Source organism: Rhinolophus sinicus, chromosome 1, assembly GCF_057876585.1.
Source record: "Rhinolophus sinicus isolate RSI-liver-muscle chromosome 1, RSI-T2T, whole genome shotgun sequence".
Taxonomy (NCBI): Eukaryota; Metazoa; Chordata; class Mammalia; order Chiroptera; family Rhinolophidae; genus Rhinolophus; species Rhinolophus sinicus.
In genome coordinates this window covers 40790335-40809428 of record NC_142501.1, presented here as the reverse complement: position 1 = coordinate 40809428, position 19094 = coordinate 40790335, and the positions used below count along the sequence as shown (strand labels likewise).

Below are 19094 nucleotides of genomic sequence, written 5' to 3'. Positions count from 1 at the left end.
GTTTATTCCATTTGGCTTACACCGTTACTAAGAAACGAGTTCATAATAAGATTTCCCAGCCCACAGAACAGCCTCCTGGCCTGCCTGGAGGATACCAAACGTTGTAACCAGGGTAATTCTCTACCACACAATTTACTGGCTAGCCAGCACCACACAGGTGCACTCTCCCTGGCATCCCCTCTGCTCCATTTATCTACCCTAACAGGTACAATACTGCCAATCCCCTCAGTGCAACAGAAACTGTAGCAGAAGGCAAAAGGGATGATTAAAAGTGTGAGCTCTCCGACAGGAGAAAACAAAGAGAATTTACTGTCAGTCCCTGTCACCACCCAACTAAATATTCTAGGTACTCTGCCTTAAATTATGGGGTGAAATGTTAGCCCACCCCAATCATTCCACCACGCAACATGCAAACTATTTGCAAAAGCCACCATCCAACGACCTCCCTGATCAATATTTGGAGAGGAGGTTGGCATCAGTATCTGCCCAGTTCAGAGGGGGAGGGAAGGAAAGGAGTCCGAATTCTTAGGGGGCGGCTGAGTCACCTACAGCTGTGGCCAGAACTTTACCCTCCAGGAAATCAGGCTCTGCCCCAACTCTTATTAGGGAAGCAAGTGGGAAAAGCAGCAACAACATCATCCTACCAAAAAGACACAGCGAGCTTTTAACAGAGTTGCCATTCCTTCGAGTGAAGCCAAAATTGGTTTCATGTCCAAAGCTTTCCTCCACAGTACACAACACCAACAGATGGAAGAAGCACTTTTATTGTCGGGTCTGGGGGCGCACTTACGGGGATGAAGGATGCCTCACCACCGGGAAAGTTACTGCCTTCTGCCTTTTACCCCGAATTACCAGTTTTATTGCAACGTATGACCCCAAGTAACTATCCTTATAGTTACTGACGGACATCGAGTTTTTCCCCGGGTGGACTTGGCAAAGTGGAAGGGGAAACATAAACCAGGCGCGATCGTTGAAAACTGGACGGGCATCAGTCTCCGTTAGGTGGGAGTTTCCGTGACACAATAATCACGTGCATTTGTGCGTAGACTGTCGAAAACATTCGATCCTGGGACATACAGGGGCCGAAACCTGCCGGCGAGATCAAGTGCACATGGGCACTCCCTCGCCGAGGGAGCGAGACCCGGTTCCTGCCAGAGACAGGTCACGCCTCCCGCTCTGGTCGCGGCGACCTCCGGGGGCGAGGGCGGCCGCGCTCCCCGCCCGGGTGGGGCGCTCCCGGCCCGCGCGCAGGCCGCGTGTGGGCGCGCCGTTCGCCTCGCGCGGCCGGGGGACCCAGACCCAGGCCCTGAAGACGAGTCGATTTACCTGCTCCCTGCGCCCGCTCACTGTCGCCGCCGCTGTCGCGCCGCTCACCCACGCTGCCAGGTGAGCCACCCCTAACACACAGACTGACCCCACGCGTACACCCACGGCACGATCCCAAACCTTTGGGGAGGGGAGACCGCGGCCACAGTAACACAAGCAGGGGTAGCCTACACACTCACCCGGCTTCGGGGGGAAAAAAAAAAACAAAAAACAAAAAAAACCTCTGCCCCCGGAAGTTGATTTCCACCAAGGCCCGCCCAACGCTGCACCCGTCACTCAATGCAAACAAGCGAGTCACGTGGTACCAGACTGAGGCCAGAGCTGAGGGCCCAACAGAGTCCGAGTTGTCCAGGCTTGAGTGTCCGCAGAGGGTTGCCCTGTGAAAGGGGATGACTCAGGAACTACCTCCTGTGACTTGCAGCATGAGTGGCAGGCCCTGTTTCTATGACTAATCCATGCAAATTAAACTATCCCCAACATAACACTTCCATCTGGGACTCTGTAGGATTGTTCTTGTGAAGAGCCGGGCCTAAAATCTTCACCACCTCCAATCAGAGTTCAGTAAAAACTGAAGATGAGCTAAGTGCCTGACATGTAGTAAATGCTCAAGAAACAGTTGACTAGACAGCTGGTCCATCTCATCTTTGCATGTGCGAACTCTCAACCACTGGGATGCACCTAAGCCAAGAGCCTCTCCAGACCAATACTATACAACTTCAAAGAACTCTGCTCTAGAATTACTTCTTGTCCTCAACTCCACACAGCAATTTATACAGGACATCTGTGTTTCAGAAACAGTTGATTTTCAGCTGCCAAGCCAACCCTTTTTTCCAAGCCTTCGGGCAAATAGTTTCCCCAGGAGAAAAAGAAAAGAGAATGACATAACTGATAGAGTTTTATTTCAACGAAAGCATGATAATGTAGTTTTTGGTGTTTTGGGGTTTGAGGTTTTTTTTTGTTTTGTTCTTTTGTCCATTTCAGACTGTCAGTTACTGTTACAAATACTCAACTAACAGGACACTTGTTAAAAATTCTTCCACTTTGACATGGGAGAGATCTGGAGAACATTTATTTAACAATTTTTGAGTGCGTACCATATGCCCAGGACTGGGCCAAGTTGTGACAATCCAAGAATGAACAAGTTATACTCAAGATCTCTGCTTTCTAGAGTTTACAGCCTAGTGAGAAAGAAAGGCAAGTAACCTGGGAACTTTGAGCATAAGGCTGTAGAATATTCACATTTATTATATAACAGGCATATTTGGGGCAACATTATTTTCTCATCTTTCCATTGAACTAAATTGGCTAAAACCAGTAATAATCTCTGCTCTGTACTGGAGGTGGCAAATGTCAGCATGGAAGTGAGGAGTTTCAATGTTGAGCATGAATGTCACCTATTCTACGCCCCTTTATCCTTTCCACCTTCTACTTTGTGTACACAGCAAATAGAGTTCTATCATAGGAAATACGATGCTTTCTTACACATATTTGTTTATCTGTCTACAAGACCAACAAGTCAAGAACCACTACTCATTTGTATATACTCCTCATTTGTCTTTGTATATCCAGCAATCTAGCACAGCATCTAGTGGAAGAAAGGCATGCAATAAATGTCTCTTAAACTGAGTACAATTACCTTTATGTCATTCTGTGTCTCCTATCTCTTTCTGCTGGAAACTTCAGATGAGTTTCTGAGTGTTTCCACTGATATATCTACATGCTCACTTTGTCCCACCTAATCCATATTCAGTGTTATTAAGTATATTTTTAATAATTATAGAAACTTATGTTCGTGCAAAAGTAATTGCTGTTTGAAAGATTAAAAATAATTGCAAAAACCGCAATTACTTTTGCACCAACCTAATAATATTTATTGCACACTTGCTATGTGCCTGGCATTAGCACCTAAATCCATTATCTATCTTGTCATCGCAATAATCCTGCAAAGTAAGTATGTTAATATATTCACTTCTCAAATGAAGATACAAACTCAGTCAGGGTAACTTGACCAATTGGCAGAGCAGGATTCAAAGTCATGTCTACCCAACAGATTTATTTATTCACTATAGCACACTGCCTCTGAGTTTCACATCACTTGTTTATCAGTGAATCCAAATCCTGCCACCTCCATGAAGTCTTTCTCCCCTCCCCACAACAATCTGTGCTTTTTTTATGAAGTGTACAATTCAGTGGCTTTTCGTATATTCACAGCATTGTGCAACCATCACCATAATCAATTTTAGAACATTTCCATCATCCAAAAAAGAAACCACATACTTTTTGTCAGTTCCCTCCATCACTCTCATTATACCCCTTCATTCCTAGGCAACCACTAGTCCACTTTATGTCTTTGTAGATTTGCCTATTCTAAACATTTCATGTGAAGGGAATCCTGCAATATGTAGTCTTTTGTAACTGGCTTCTTTTTCACTTTGCATTGTGTTTTCAAAGTTTGTTTATACATTCATCAGTTAATGGACATTTCAGTTTCCACTTTTTGGCTATTATGAATACTGCTTCTATGGACATTCACATACAAGTTTTAGTGTCAACATATGTTTTCATTTCTCTTGGGTATATATCTAGGAGTGGAATTGCTGGGTCATGTGGTAACTCTCTGTTTCATGTTTTGAGAAACTACCAGACTGTTTTCCAATGTGACATTACCACCAATAATGTATAAGCGTCCTAATTTCTCCTAACCACCTAATAGTGGTTCTCCTTAGCTCTTCTAGAGCTTATGGCTCTATTATTTTTCAGGGTACTTACCATAAGCCAACCCATTGTATTATTTACCTTTGTTGTGTATGTGTCTACAGGCCTATTATCCTAATAGGTTGTGACCTTCTACAGTGGAAACATGGTTCCTACTCTCAACAGGATCAAGTTTCAAGGAAGACACAATCAAATCAGATATTAGAGTGATAATAAGCAGTGAAATCAAGTTTATTGTTAAAATGTGGAGGAGAAGGACCTCAATCAATCACGTTAAACAGGAAGTACTTCTCATAAAATGTAAAGCTCAAGATGAGTCTTGAAGAGTCAGTAAGAACTGACCAAGCTAAGAAGAGACAAAAGTATGCTTCAGAAACAGGAACATGTACCTTTGTGTGTATTTCCTTGCCTATGACTGTGGAGGTAAGTATAGTATGTAAGTAGAGTGGAAGCAAAGGTGATGGTGTATGGGAATGTGGCAGTACAAATGGGAAATTTAGACGAGGCGAGGTGATGGAGAGTTTTGTAAACTGCTGAAAGTTTGAACTCTATCCTGAAAGTAATGGAAAACTAATGGACTATTTAAGCAAGGTTGGGAGAGAATTACTTTAGCAGCAGTGTGGAAGATGAATTATTAGGTAAGGAAGAGGTGGCCATGACTGGAAAAACACAGAAACCAGTTAGAAGACTGATGGATTAACTAGAATGAGGAATTATGAAGGCTGGAGTTTAGGTGGTAGCTGTGAAGCTGGCAAAAAGAATTTGAAAAGTATGTAGCAAAACAAAAAAAATCAAAAAAGAACTAAAAGTGTATCCCAGATTTCTGGTCCTATTCAGAGAGATGGGGGATTCAGAAGGAAATGGTGCACTTGCTGATAAGAATAATGAAACACTCAGGAGATACAAATTTTCAGTTGTAAAATCACTGGGAATAAAAAATGGAGATACAATGTACCACGTGGTGACTATAGTTAATAATACTATATTGAATATTTGAAAGTTGCTGAGAGTAGATCTTAAACATTAGAACTGAGAACAAACAGCAGAAAAAAGGAAATAATAAAGATTAGAGCAGAAATAAATGAAACAGAGAACAGAAAAGCAATAGAAAATATAAACCAAAGAATTGGTTCTTTGAAAACATAAACAAAATTGACAAACCCTAGCTAGACTAACCAAGAAAAAGGAAAAAGGACCCAAGTCAACAAAATTATAAATAAAAAGGAAACATGATAAATGATTCCACAGAAATTCAAAAGCATCATTACAGGCTCCTATGAACAACTATGTACCAACAAACCACACAACCTAGAAGAAATGGAAAAATTCTTAGAAGCATACAATTTGCCAAGACTGAATCAGGAAGAAATAAAAAATCTGAATAGACTGATTACTAGCAAGGAGAACTGAATCAGTAATCAAAAAATCTCCTAACAAAGAAAAGCCCGGGACCGTATGGTCACACTGGTGAATTTTACCAAATATTTAAAGAAGTATTAACACCAGCCCTTCTCAAACTCTTCCAAATAATTGAGGAGGAGGAAACACCTCCAAACTCATTTTACATGGCCAACATTATCCTGATGCCAAAACCAGAAAAGGAAACTACTATAAAAGAACACTACAAGCCAATATTCCTGATAGATATAGATGCAAACATTCTCAATAAAATACTAGCAAACCAAAATCAGGAGCACATTATAAGGATCATTCACCATGATCAAGTGGGATTTATCCCTGGGATGCAAAAGATGATTCAACATATATAAATCCATCAATATAATATACCACATTAATAGAATGAAAGAAAAGGATCATATGATCATCTCGGTAGATGCAGAAAAAGCCTATAACAAAATTCATTCTTTTATGATAAAATCTCTTAATAAATAAGGTATCAAAGGAACATATCTCAACATATTAAAGTCCATATATGACACATCCACAACCAACCTCATACTTAAAGGTAAAAGGTTGCAAGATTTTCCTCTAAAATCAGGAACACGACAAGCATGTTCACTCTCACTACTATTCAACATAGTACAGGAAGTCCTATGTAGGGCAACCAGGCAAGAAAAAGAAATAAAAGGTATCAGAATTGGAAATGAAGAAGTAAAATTGTCTATGTTTGCAAATGACATGATTCTTTATAGAGGAAATCTTAAAGACTCAACCAAAAAAATTATTAAATCTAATCAATGAATTCAGCTAATTTGCAGGATATTAAATTAATTTACAAAAATTGGTCAGGTTTCTATACACTAACAAATTTTCTGAAAGAGAAATAAAGAAATGAATGACATTTACAATACAATCAAAAACAATAAAATGCTTAGGAATAACTTTAAAGAAGTGAAAGATCTTGACTCTGAAAACTGTAAAACATTGATGTAAGAAACCAAAGAAGACACAAATAAATGGAAAGGTATCCTGTGTTCATGAAATAGAAGAACTATTGTTAAAATGTCAATACTACCAAAAGCCATCTGTAGAGTCAATACAATCCCTATCAAAATTACAATGACATTTTTTACAAAAGTAGAAAAATCTCTTAAAATTTATATAGAACTGCAGAAGACCCCAAATAGCCAAAGAACTCCTGAGAAAGAAGAACAAAGCAGGAGGCATCACAGTTCCTAATTTTAAGCTATTTTGTACAGTTATAGTCATTAAAACAGTATGGTACTGGCATAAAAACAAATAGACTAATGAAACAGGATAGAGAACTCAGAAATAAACCCAAGCATATATGGTCAACTAATAGCTGACAAGGGAGCCAAGAATACTCAATAGAGAAAAGAGAGTCTAGTCTCTTCAATAAATGGTGCTGGGATAATTGGATATTCACATGTAAAATAGTGAAACTGGACCCATATCTTACACCACTAACAATAAATTAACTCAAAATGAATTTAAAGACTTAAAATAAGACTGGAAACTATGAAGCTCCTAAAAAAAAATAGAAACAAAGCTCCTTGACATGGCTCTTGGTAATGACATTTTTGGATATGACACCTAAAGGACAAGCAACAAAATCAAAACTAAATATGTGAGACTACTTCAAACAAAAACTTCTGCACAGAAAAAAGAAAAACATCAACTAAGTTAAAAGACAACCTATGGGATGGGAAAAATATTTGCAAACCATATATCTGATAAGGGGTTAATATCCAAAATATATAAAATCTCATACAACTCAATAGCAAAAAAATAAGTAACCCAATTAAAAAGTGGGCAAACTGAATAGACATTTCTTCAAAGATATATGAAAGACCAACATGTACATGAAAAGATGCTCAACAGCTCAACATCAATAGTCATTAGAGAAATAAAAATTAACACCACAATGAGAAATAACCTCACACGTGTCAGTATAGTCATCATCAAGAAAACAAGAGATAACAAATGCTGGCATGGGTGTGGAGAAAAGGGAACACTTTTGCACTGTCGGTGGGATTGCAAAGTGGTACAGCCTTTGTGTAAAACAGTATGGAGCATCCTCAAAAAATTAAAAATAGAACTACCACATGATCCAACAATTCTACTTCTGGGAACATATCCAAAGGAAACAAAATAGTAACTTGAAAAGATATTTGCATCCCCACATTCATAGCACCATTATTTACAATAGCCAAGACAGAAAAACAACCTAAGTGTCCATCAATGGATGAATGGATAAGGAAATCATGATATACAAATATTACGCAGCCATGGATGGACCTTGAAGACATTATACTAAGCAAAATAAGTCAGAGAAAGAGAAATAATATATGATCTCACTTATATGTGAACTCTTAAAAATAAATTAAAGAGATCAGACTTATGGTTACTGGAAACCAGTGGCAGAGATTGAGGGGAGGGGAGATTAAAGAAAGGCGAGCTATCAAAAGGTGCAAACTTTCAGTTTTAAGAAAAATAAGTACTAGGGATTTAATGTACAATATGATGGCTATAGCTAAAACTGCCATATGATATATAGTAGGAAAGCTGTTAAGAGAATAAATCCTAAGAATTCTCATCATAAAGAAAATTTTTTTTCTTTATTGTATCTATATGAGAAGGTGGATGTTAGCTGAAACTATTGTGATAATTATATATATGTATATATATACACACACACATATGTACACATGTGTATGTATATATATATATAAATCAACCATCATACTATATGCCTTAAGCTTATAAACTGATGTATGTCAAATATTTCTCAGTAAAACTGGGGAGACAGAGTTCTCACCATAAGAAAAAAATTGTAACTATGTGTGATGATAGACGTTATCCAGATTTACTGTGTAGTTTATTTGCTGTAACCACAGGCATGAGATGAATACCCGCCCAAAATGTGACTCAGATTTCAAGACTCCTGGTGCCACACATGCACCAAGAGAGCATAAGAAGGTTCATTACTCACACAATGAAGCCTTCTGGGGAGAGGAGGGCAGGCTTCCTACACAGGTCCAAAATGGCTTGAGATGGGGGTGGGGGGACTGGACTTTTGGGTTTTATGGTAGCTAGGGCATGGAGTTAGGAGTGAAAATTCCTACACAGTATCCAGGGCTTGTGTGGTTGAATTTCCCACAAAGAGTACCTAGACTTTTGTATTATCCTGCCCAGGTGTGGGGCAAAAGGGAATGGAAGAGCAGTAGGGCTTGAAGTTTATCAGTAGTCAAACATCAAAAATGGAGTCAGAGTCTGTATTACATATGCCTGGAGTTAGCTGTTGTTTTGTTTTGTTTTGTTTTTTTTACCCCAACAAACAAAACAATACAGTTGTTATATACTTACATGCTTTGAAACTGACTGTAGTGGACACTTGCCTTTCTGATATTTATTTCACTCTTTGCACATCGTACAGCATGTGCCTGAAAAGTTTGGGTGCAATTAACCTCACCATTATCCCCAAATTAATCCAGTCAGGATGATCTAATCCCAGTTTATGGTGTTTCACAAGTCACAAGAAATGGTTTAGGCTTGAGCACCAATCACAGGACTTTTGCCCCCAAATTAGCTCCCTTTCTACCCCTGGATGTTAATGAGGAAACATGTGGTTCTTGTTGCTAAAGGCAGTCATCTTGTGACCAAGGAAATAAAAGAGACATGGAGCTGGCGCCCTGATCCAATAATTTATGACATTGTAGAAAGGCCAAAGGATGTAAAGAAGGACCTGAAAGTTTTAAATAAGCACCTTTCTAGCCCCTTCCTTTTCCTATACTGGCTTGTTCAGTTATGTGAGCCTTCAAATCAAATCAATGGAGTTTGATTTTTAAGCTACTGATCCTCACTGGTATTGAATATTGTTTAAGTCAGTTTGAATTGATTATCATTACAGTTTACCTCAAAGTACTTGAGTGTACTTAATGTGCTATACATGTGCACATGTGTGTTGCTTAATTTACTTTATCCTCTAAAGGTCCTAAATTGTGATAATCTAGAATTCACCTTTTAGAAGTGTTCAGCTGGTGTTTCATCAGAAAGTCTGCGTTCCAAACAGAGCCACAAGTGCTTCAGCTACCATTATCTTTCATTAACACCTGAGACTTTGCTAATCACTAAAGCAAATGTTATAAATGGGTTTTCATAGGTGAAAATAGGAGTTTGTTGATTATCATAATGGATGTTATAAATTGACTTTTCATTGATGAACCAATAGTGTTCATGGTGTATATAGATTGGATAAAATATTTCAGAGACAGTCGCTATCTTGCATCACCAAGGTTATAAAAAGCTAGAAAGCTTTGTAGTCTGCACTTTTAGGAACAGCACCCTCTGGCCTCAAATCTAAATGTCTAAAATTCTAATAATCTTCATCGTGCCAAAGGTGCAGCAATTTAACTTTTTACTAAACGGAGAATCACGTTCATTATGGACATGACTGGAGACTTCTTATTTATTATGGAGACAAGGAATAAATCGTTGGTACCTTGGCCTCCTCAATCCATGTTCACTTTTAGAATATCTCCTATGCAGTTACCGTCAAACTGAGATTTCAGGAGGAACCATTAACTAAATTCAGAGTGGCAGAGCATGAAAGAAGTAGAAATTCCAAGATGTAAAAACTTAGACTCCAAATAGTTTCTGGCCATGGTTACTTGCCTACAGAAATAACAAGAAACAAAAAATGGTTTAAAAACCTGATACTAAAGGAAAAATATATTGGTATATAAACTTCAAGCCTAATTGATAATGGCCTGTGACTTTTTAATCTTAGGACAATCCTCAGATTTATGTAATCATCCTAATAGGAAATGAGCTGCCAAAATTGTGTAACCATCTGAAAAGAGTGTCTTCCCCAATGACCATATCACACAAGGCCATAAAAGACACAAGAGCAAAACACAGCAACTGCCCAAAAAACTCACACCACTGCCAGCCAGGAGTCCTTACTATTTCTGTCACAGATTTTGACAGGGATCAGTAACCACTGTGTAATGTTTCCAAATATCCTATTTTTAATTAGGAGTTTTTCGTGCAATGACGTTGTTCTTTCTCTTCCACTGTGTTTTGTATTTGTTGGGAGTAGACAACTTGTCATTGCTTTGTAGAACATAAGGCACTCCAGGTGAAGCTAACACACTGGGGAGAGACAGAAAGAAGATATTTATTAATTATAGATATTTGCTAATTACTAGCAAAAGGGTATACTATAGTTGACCTGGTAGTTGTGATAAAACCAGCATTTCACTCTTCTTCTCACTGTGCAGCACTCAGGTATATTGGAGATTGACCCTGACCTTTTCCAATATTCGTCCTGACTGGTATAAGCCAGAAGTTACTCCCAACTTCCTTGCCACAGTTACTGAGGTCTGGGGGACCCAGTCCTAAGTCAAAATCATAGCCTTACTCTAAACATATGAATTGTCTCAGGGATCATCCAACAAGCACAAAGCTCAGGACAACTGTCTGGTCATTGTTGGAAGAAACTTTCTACTTGAGGACATAGGTGATGTAGCATGTACGTAATTGCTATGGCTTTTTACACTCATACTGTGACCATGAAGGAAACCAGTCTGAGACAAAGGAGATACAGCTGGTAGAACAAAGCTGATATAATTCAGAGAAATGAAACTGGAGCTTTGATCAAATTATTTAGAATTATCAAATAATTCTAAAGCTTCCTTCACCTCTGTGGGATTCCTCATTTATGTAGAGGATTCCCATTTATTACTTAATCTAGTTTGAATTTGGCTTTCTATTACTTTTAATCCCAAAATCTTTAAGTAGTAGAAAGATTCTCTGTCTCTAGCTTCATATTAAATGCCAGAAAATGAACTGTCATTTCTTAAAATGGAAAGGAGCCTTATTTACCTTCTTCCCGTCGTCCATGCTCATGTTAGAGAGAGAGAAAATGAGCTACTGTCTGAGAGCAGTTCTTTCAGATTCATATGACTCTCAGCTTTCACATTAAACCAATGGAAAACTATTTCAAGTATTGATTTGTAACATTATATATAAAGAGTAAAGCATGAAAGTTTTAAATAAGCACCTTCTGGCCCCTCCTCCAATTAGGTCTCCTTTGAATTCTGTGTAACATATAACCCATTTATAAAATCTTCACCAGAAGATACATGATCCCCAACTTCTCATTCTTTTGTAAATTGTCTTTGGTCACCATTTGGTTTGCACAGTTTAACTTGATTCATAACTGGGCAAGAATCACTTTCTTAATGTTTGAAAATATGAACTGCTTCTATTATTACCTCAGGCCGTAATACACTAAAGAGGGCCCAAGCCAGAAAGGGAAACGAGAAGCCATCAGGTCACCTATTTAATCATTACAATAAATTAATAAAAACAAATTTATATGATCAGTTGCCTTTAACTAAGCTCTCCAAATTATAATTCAGAAATGTGGTGACTATAGATAGAAAGTACATGTGTCTACTTCACTTTCTTTACTCTTCATTACGTCCTAGAAAAAAGATATTAACTTGTATATGTGAAACTAAACTTTGTGAAACAAATAGTCGGTAACCACAAGATGGTCATGGGGGTTTGAAAATTAATTTGGGGAACGTACAGAGGGATAGTGGATGGGGGGAGGGGGGTTCACACAGTGTGAGGGATATAAATGATAAACGTCTAAGTTTTGCTTTGTCTTGTGCACCTGAAACTAATTAAAAATAAATAAATTAATTAAAATGAAAAAAAAAAAAGAATCTTAAAAAAAAAATGAATGCTGGAATATTTTTTTTATTCTCAGTTAATTCTAATGCCTGTTATTCACATAATTCTCAATGCTTAATTAAATGTCATAGCTATGAGTGCTAAACACTACATTTTATGATACATATTGGAAAAATCAAAAAGTGAGCTAGGTTTTAGTAATATGGCTTCTATATTAAACTATCATATTGCTTCCTTAGAAGTTACTCTACCACTTTTGCAGATGGAGCAAACAGTACTCTGGGCAGACAGCCATCAAGAGCTTCTACAATTAAGATAAATTGAGTTTGAATTAAACTTCTTCAAAATTTTTGGTGCACCACAAAATTAACACATCATGAGAAAACTCTGAAGTTTGAAAAATGGAGTTTGAAAGAACATGGTCAAATCCCAAGCAACATTCTCCTGAGAGTCTGATCACTCTTTTAAGTTGACCAGAAAAAGCAAAGTATTACATATGAACAGTGGAAGGCCCTGCCATTTATTTCTCTCTAAGTTTGGGACATTAAATTATTCTAATTATAAAGATAATTTTGTGTCCTCATGTCTGACTTTAACTTAGCATAGAAAAAAAAAAATCATCCAAACATCTGAAAGAAAGTTATCCCTGTTGGAGACCAACTCTGTCTTCATATTTGTTATATTGTCAATTCAGGAGTAACTGGCTTACAATTTAAATTATAAAGACTAGTCAAATTTTTAATAATTTTCTACGTTTGAAAACATAGTTATAAGGATACAAAGCACAGTGTATCAAACCTGCAGGGTCTAAATCTGTTTCTGGCAATGAGCCACAAACCCCTTAGCTACCTAATAGCTAAGGTATTGTTTTGCCTATTATTCATAAGTTTTTATATTATTAAATGCACTTATCAGTATCTTTGTTTAAGACATGTATCTTAAACCCCAGTATCATTTAATAATTTGCCGAATTTTTCTACCAAAATTTACAATGTAATAAATGTTAATGTCTTTAAGTAATAATAATGCCTAAGAGACTGTGATAATAAAATTAGCTTTTACCTTAATGAAGTTATTTTTAAGTAAAATTAGGTGTGTACAATGCCCCAGATCTAGGCTCTTATAGAAACATTTGGTAATCAGTCTCCTGAGTAAAAGATGGATTATGAGTTCTATTACAAGAAGTATGAACAATGGTATGCTCTGTGCTATTCAGTAAAATACTAGGAATCCTTGATCACTATGTGATTACCTCTTGCATAGGCAACATTTCCCCCAAGTTTATAATAGTATAAAGATTCACTGTTAACATCTGTAGTGACATGGATATGCTTCACAATCACTACATGTAAGATATATAATACCCAATTATAGTATTCACTAAAATATACATACATTTGAGACTACCAATCACTGTCTCTTTATAGAAATTTACTCCCCTCATCAACCTCCATAAAATTATTCTCTTCTGATTCTTTGACTTTTCAGACTATTCTTTATCCAATTCATAGGATCCTCTTCTTCCACACTCTACTTCAGTGTAACTATTCTGAAAGCTTCCATCCTTTGTTCTCTTCTCACTCAGATTTAGCCATTCTCTGTGGGTAATTTTTCTACTCACCACAGATCGTATCCCCTTAATGCAAATGATTCTGAAATACATAAGTGTCTTCTGTATAAAATCTTCTCTCTTAGCCTACATTAATAAACTCTATATGCCCACCCAAAACCCATTCACCATATCCACCTTTGATAATCTCATGGAAGATTGTTTTAATTCTCCAGCCCAGAATTATCTCTTGAGCTCAGAATAGATTTCTTAGCTGCCTACTAGATACGCACCTAGATGTCCACAGGCAACTTACTGTTTCCAGAACAAACTCGTTATCCGTCCCCCACAAAACCTATCTATCCAATCTCGCTTAATTGCTTTTGTTAGCATCTGCATTGCTTAGGACACTAGTTTCACCTCCTTTAACTGGAAAAATGACAGTGGCTTAAATAAGATTAGTCTTACTTTCTATCTCACGCATAAACATAAGCAAAAGAAGTCCAAGCTTGATATGGTAGCTCCCTGGAGACCCAATTCATCCGCCTTACATCTTGCTCTCCCATTTTTAACACATGACTTTCTTTGAATGGTCTAATATAAATGCTCCAGCTCCTGCCATCACATCTGCATTCTAAGTAGAAGAAAAAGGGAAAGGGGACAGTGAAAGTAATACCTCTTCTTTTTAAGTGCAGAACATAAAAGGCACACATTTCAATTCACATTCCGTTGGCCAGAACTTTGCCGCATAGCCATGCCTAGCTACAAGATAGTTGGGAAATGTCCTCTTCACTGGCCTGCTAAAACTCAGGGATTATTACAAAAGAGGAAGATGATAATATACACTGGGGAACAAAAATCAATCCCTCTCATACCCAGTTTCATAAGAGACTCTTTGACTCTCTTTCCTATCACCTGCTACTATTTTGTTAATGTATATGTGTTCTTTCCATGTGAAGGCATACTGGACGGTTTTTGTACCTATACCCTGAATGGGATGGAAAAGAATACATTCACCAAACCAATGGCTACATAACATGTGCCTAAGGCTGTTAATTCACTCTAACAAAGTAGATTAACAAAAATACCACATCTGGCATCACTGGTAGCTGTGATGGGGGATGATAGTTGGTTGAGCCTGAGATTATCTACAGTCATCTTCCAGGATGCATCATCCAGTTTCCGCAGGAGCTGGACAAGTGAAATCAAAAGGAGATAGGATGGGGACACCACCTCTGCATCCTTTAGATCCACAGTCAGCAAACTTTTTCCTATAAAGGACCTGATAGTTAATATTTTAGGCTTTACAGGCCATGCAGTCTCTATTGCAATCGGTGGATCCACTGTAAGCTAAACCTGTAATAGAACTCCATTTTTTAACTGCCTTTCATATGCTCCCACTTTAACTGGGAGCCTTGATTATGTGTTAGGTTTCCTGGTATCAGTGTCAACTTTGGTCAGTGTCCAACTATTTTTGAAATGTTTCAGTGCACATTACTTGAGTAAGCGGCCTTTGCTCTCTTTTGGGAAGGACTGTGGGAATCATAACCAAGTATACTTGCTATGGCATCACAGAGTCCACCCCCATGGGGACCTAGCCACTTTAATTAATTGATTCTGGCTCCATAGATTGGCAAATAATTATGAAACTTTTATTGTTGTGGTCACTCAGCCTCTCAGTTATCCATTCTTGATTTCTTCTGTTGGTACATGCTGAGTGATTCTGTTTTCCCTGCCCATCTATTTTGCTCCTAGGATTGTCACATTCTATTAATCGTTCCCTAACTTTGTGAGTTGTGGATGCCTTTCTGACCTCGTTCGTCACTGCAATAATTGAAAATCCCTGGCTTTTGACAGTTCAGTGCCACTAATTAGCCTCTATTGTTTCAGGATCCTATCACCTCATTTGCCATCAATGAGTCAAGTTCTATAATGGCCTGGCTTCTTCTACTATCATCTCTGGCCTAAAGAGGAGTACCACCAGTCTACTCTTTAGAGATGCAGGTGCTCCTCTCACCAGCACATTCCTTACAGCCTTAGTAAATTGTGTGTCCTCTGGACCTTTTCATGGAACATATTCTTCTCACAGTCTGCCATCCATATTTATACATCCATTCTAGCATGCCGCTTTTCCTGAGCTTCTCCCTTCTCCATCCTTCTGCCATGACAATCATAGCATGTCCACTTTGCTTAGCCTGGTTTATCTGTCTTGGTTGGCCTTTAACTATCTTTGAAATCCAGCCACTCTGACCTTAAAGTCTTGGTCTTGGTCCTCAGCTTTCTCTAGTCTCTCCTGGCAGGAAATGAGAGCTTCTTTGTGTACAACCAAAGAGGCAGCCTCACCTTCCCACTTGGCTTTTAATTGCATGTTTTTTATTCTCAATTATTCACTATCCTTCTATAGAGCATCAATGCTGCTTAGTAATAGATATCCAATCCTATTAACTTTATAGCTACCATAGTCTCCATATAGTGCAAAAGTCTGATCCATTTTGCCAATTACCCAACAGTGAAAATTTTAACAATTGGACCACTACCTTTTGCAGGGAACTGTCTACATTCCATGTACCACCAGTGATAGGGTTTTCATGGCCAGCAGGCAATGAACGACTCAGGTCAAAACCCTATCTTATCACCTATTCTCTTAGACTTTGTACCAAATGGTATAGGTTGCATTTTCTGGAATCAGAAGCTAAGACAGAACATGGAGTGCAGGATGCTTATTAGGGATCAAACCTTTGATAGGAAGGGAAAAGGAAGCAGGATTGGGCAGAGAGGTAAGTTGAACAGTGATGCAGACAGAACAGAGTTTTAGCTGACCCAGCAGAAAGCTCTGAAACAAATATGCTTTTCAGAGTCCTGCATCAGGTCAAAATGACTAGACCTTTGTATTACCATTTCTCTCAGTCAGCACAAAAGATTACTCTCAGAAGGATGCAGCTCTCTGCACCTAAGCAGATCCTAAAAGAGCTGACAGCTGTGAGATTCTGGTTGTACTTCCTGCAGCTGAGTAGGAAGTCCTCCTTCAAGTAGAATCTGGTGGCATATCTCTATATCTGGCACATTAAACCACTTGCAATTTTCTCTAGTGGCTGAAGCAGTCTCATCTTTGTTCATTTGAACATGTTGTCACCTCTTCCAGGCATACTCTTTCTCCTGAGAAATCTCTGAAATTTCCAAGCTTTATCAGTTGCCCGTTCTTTGAAGCCTGATTACATATTATTTATGCCATTATTATAGCCATTCTCAAGCTATATTATAATAATTTACTTATACCTATTGCCCAATATATTGTGAACTGCTTGAAGACATGGATTATTTGTTTCATTTTTGTATCCACAACATCTAAAACAATGTCTTTCACATAAGAAACACTAAGTAAATATTTCGTAAATAAATGAGAAAACATGTTTCTTTTTGCCCTATCCTCTATATAAAAATTAGACCCCAAAAGATTTCTGAAATAACTCTTTATTTACCTTACTGCATTTTTACAATATTAAATTACAATTTTAAATTAATGAGAGACTAGATAGCAATACTGGAATCTAAATACTCATGTCAGACTATTTCCCAAGCTCTGCATTCATATACCATGTTTCCCCAAAAATAAGACCTAGCTGGACAATCAGCTCTAATGCGTCTTTTGGAGCAAAAATTAATGTAAGACCCAGTCTTATTTTGCTATAATATAAGACCGGGTCTTATATAATTACTACAATATAATAATACAGTGATATGATATGATATGATATGATATGATATGATATGATATGATATGATATAAAATAATATAATATATTATCGAGACTTATACTAATTTTTGCTCCAACGACACATTAGAGCTGATTGTCTGGCTAGGTCTTATATTCAGGGAAACACGGTATCTTACTACCTGATGGACATTTTCTTCTGACTGTCCCAAGACATCTCAGAGGCATGTTTCAAAGGACATATCTCAAAGGACATGCATCATTTTCTATCCCCAAGCCTGCTCTTTTTTCCATATTCTCTGTCTCCCTTGATGGTGCTACCTAATCACCCCAGCCAGAAAACTGAGAGCCGCCCTAAACTTCTTTTGCTTTCATTGTCCATGTTCACCAAATCCTGATCACTTAACTTTCTAAGTGATTTCAGCCATGTCTCCTTCTTTCTGTTCTCTCCTTTCTCCTAATACTTATGGCCAATTCAGGTACTCTTCCAATTTTCTGGACAAATTCTTAAGTGATCTCCCTATCTTCAGTTTTATTTCCATAAAATCCATGCTTCAACACACTTTCCCAAATAACATTATACTAAATGGTCAGAGACTCAAAGCTTTTCTGCTAAGATCAGACACAAGACAAGGATGTCCTCTCCCAACACAGCTTTTCAAAATCATAATGGTAGTAATAGCTAATGTAATATGACAAGAAAAGGAAATAAAAGGTATACAGTTTGGGAAGGAAGAAATAAAACTTTCTTTGCAAATGACATTATTGTCTATGAAAATCTGAATGAATCAAAACACTCCTGGAATCAAAAAGTGATTATAGCAAGATTACAAGATACGATGTTAATATAAAAAAGCCAATTGCTTTTCTATATACCAGCAAAGAACAAGTGGAATTTGAGATTAAAAATAAATTGCCACATTTATGATACATTAACCCCCCAAATATGAGATACTTAGGTATAAATATAACAAAATATATACAAGAGCTATGTGAAGAAAACTATAAAACTCTGATAAAAGGTATCAAAGAAAAACTAAGTAAATGGAGATATACGTTCATGGTGGAAAGACTCAATACTGTCAAGATGTCAGTTCTTCCTAATTTGATCTATAGATTCAATGCAAAAATGCAATTCCAATCAAATCACAGCTAGTTATTTTGTGGATACAGACAAAATGATTCTAAAGTTTATATGGAGAGGCAAAAGACCCAAAACAGTCAACTCAATATCAAAGGAGGAAAACAAAGTCAGAGGACTGACACTACCCAATTGCAAGACTTACTATAAAGCAATAATAATCAAGACAGTGTAGTATTGGTGAAAGAAGAGACAAATAGGTCAATGCGACAGAATAGGGGGCTCAGAAATAGAATCACCTAAATATAGTGAACTGATCTTTGACAGAAGGAAAGGCAAGGCAATGGGCAAAGATAGTCTTTTCAATAAATGATGCTAGACAATTGGACATCCACATGTAATAAAATGAATCTAGACACAGACCCTACATCATTCACAAAAAATTAACTCAAAATGAATCACAGACTTAAACATAAAATGAAAGACTAAAACTTCTAGAAAATAATAGGATGACCTCGGGTATGCTGATGACTTTTTAGGTAAAACACCAAAAGCACAATCCATGAAAGAAATGATTGAGAAG

At 37.6% G+C, this 19094-nt stretch overlaps 2 protein-coding genes across 22 annotated transcripts in view; one reads left to right on the top strand and one right to left on the bottom strand.

Annotated features, from left to right (window-relative positions):
• The window catches only part of CCDC91 (coiled-coil domain containing 91), a 438752-nt gene that overhangs the window by 289630 nt on the left and 130028 nt on the right, over positions 1-19094 (bottom strand). The window contains exon 1 of one of the 11 annotated variants that reach the window (XM_088798610.1): positions 1327-1664. The exons of 4 other annotated variants lie outside the window; for them this stretch is intronic. The gene's annotated coding sequence lies outside the window, so the exon portion shown is untranslated. Of the gene's footprint in view, positions 1-1326; positions 1665-19094 lie in introns of those variants that run through there. 6 more of the 11 variants (XM_088798613.1, XM_019737205.3, XM_074325865.2 and 3 more) reach the window with 6 other exon arrangements.
• Positions 906-19094, top strand: part of LOC141570124 (uncharacterized) — a 36760-nt gene continuing 18571 nt past the window's right edge. For 4 of the 11 annotated variants that reach the window (XR_016021349.1, XR_012494027.2, XR_016021348.1 and 1 more), the window contains exons 1-2: positions 907-1386; positions 4146-4464. Coding sequence is in view for 6 of the 11 variants with exons in the window: in XM_088798633.1 (XP_088654759.1) it covers positions 1112-1386; positions 12431-12482 (327 nt within the window). In the remaining 5 variants the exon portion in view is untranslated. The other 7 variants (XM_088798623.1, XM_088798635.1, XM_088798634.1 and 4 more) reach the window with 4 other exon arrangements.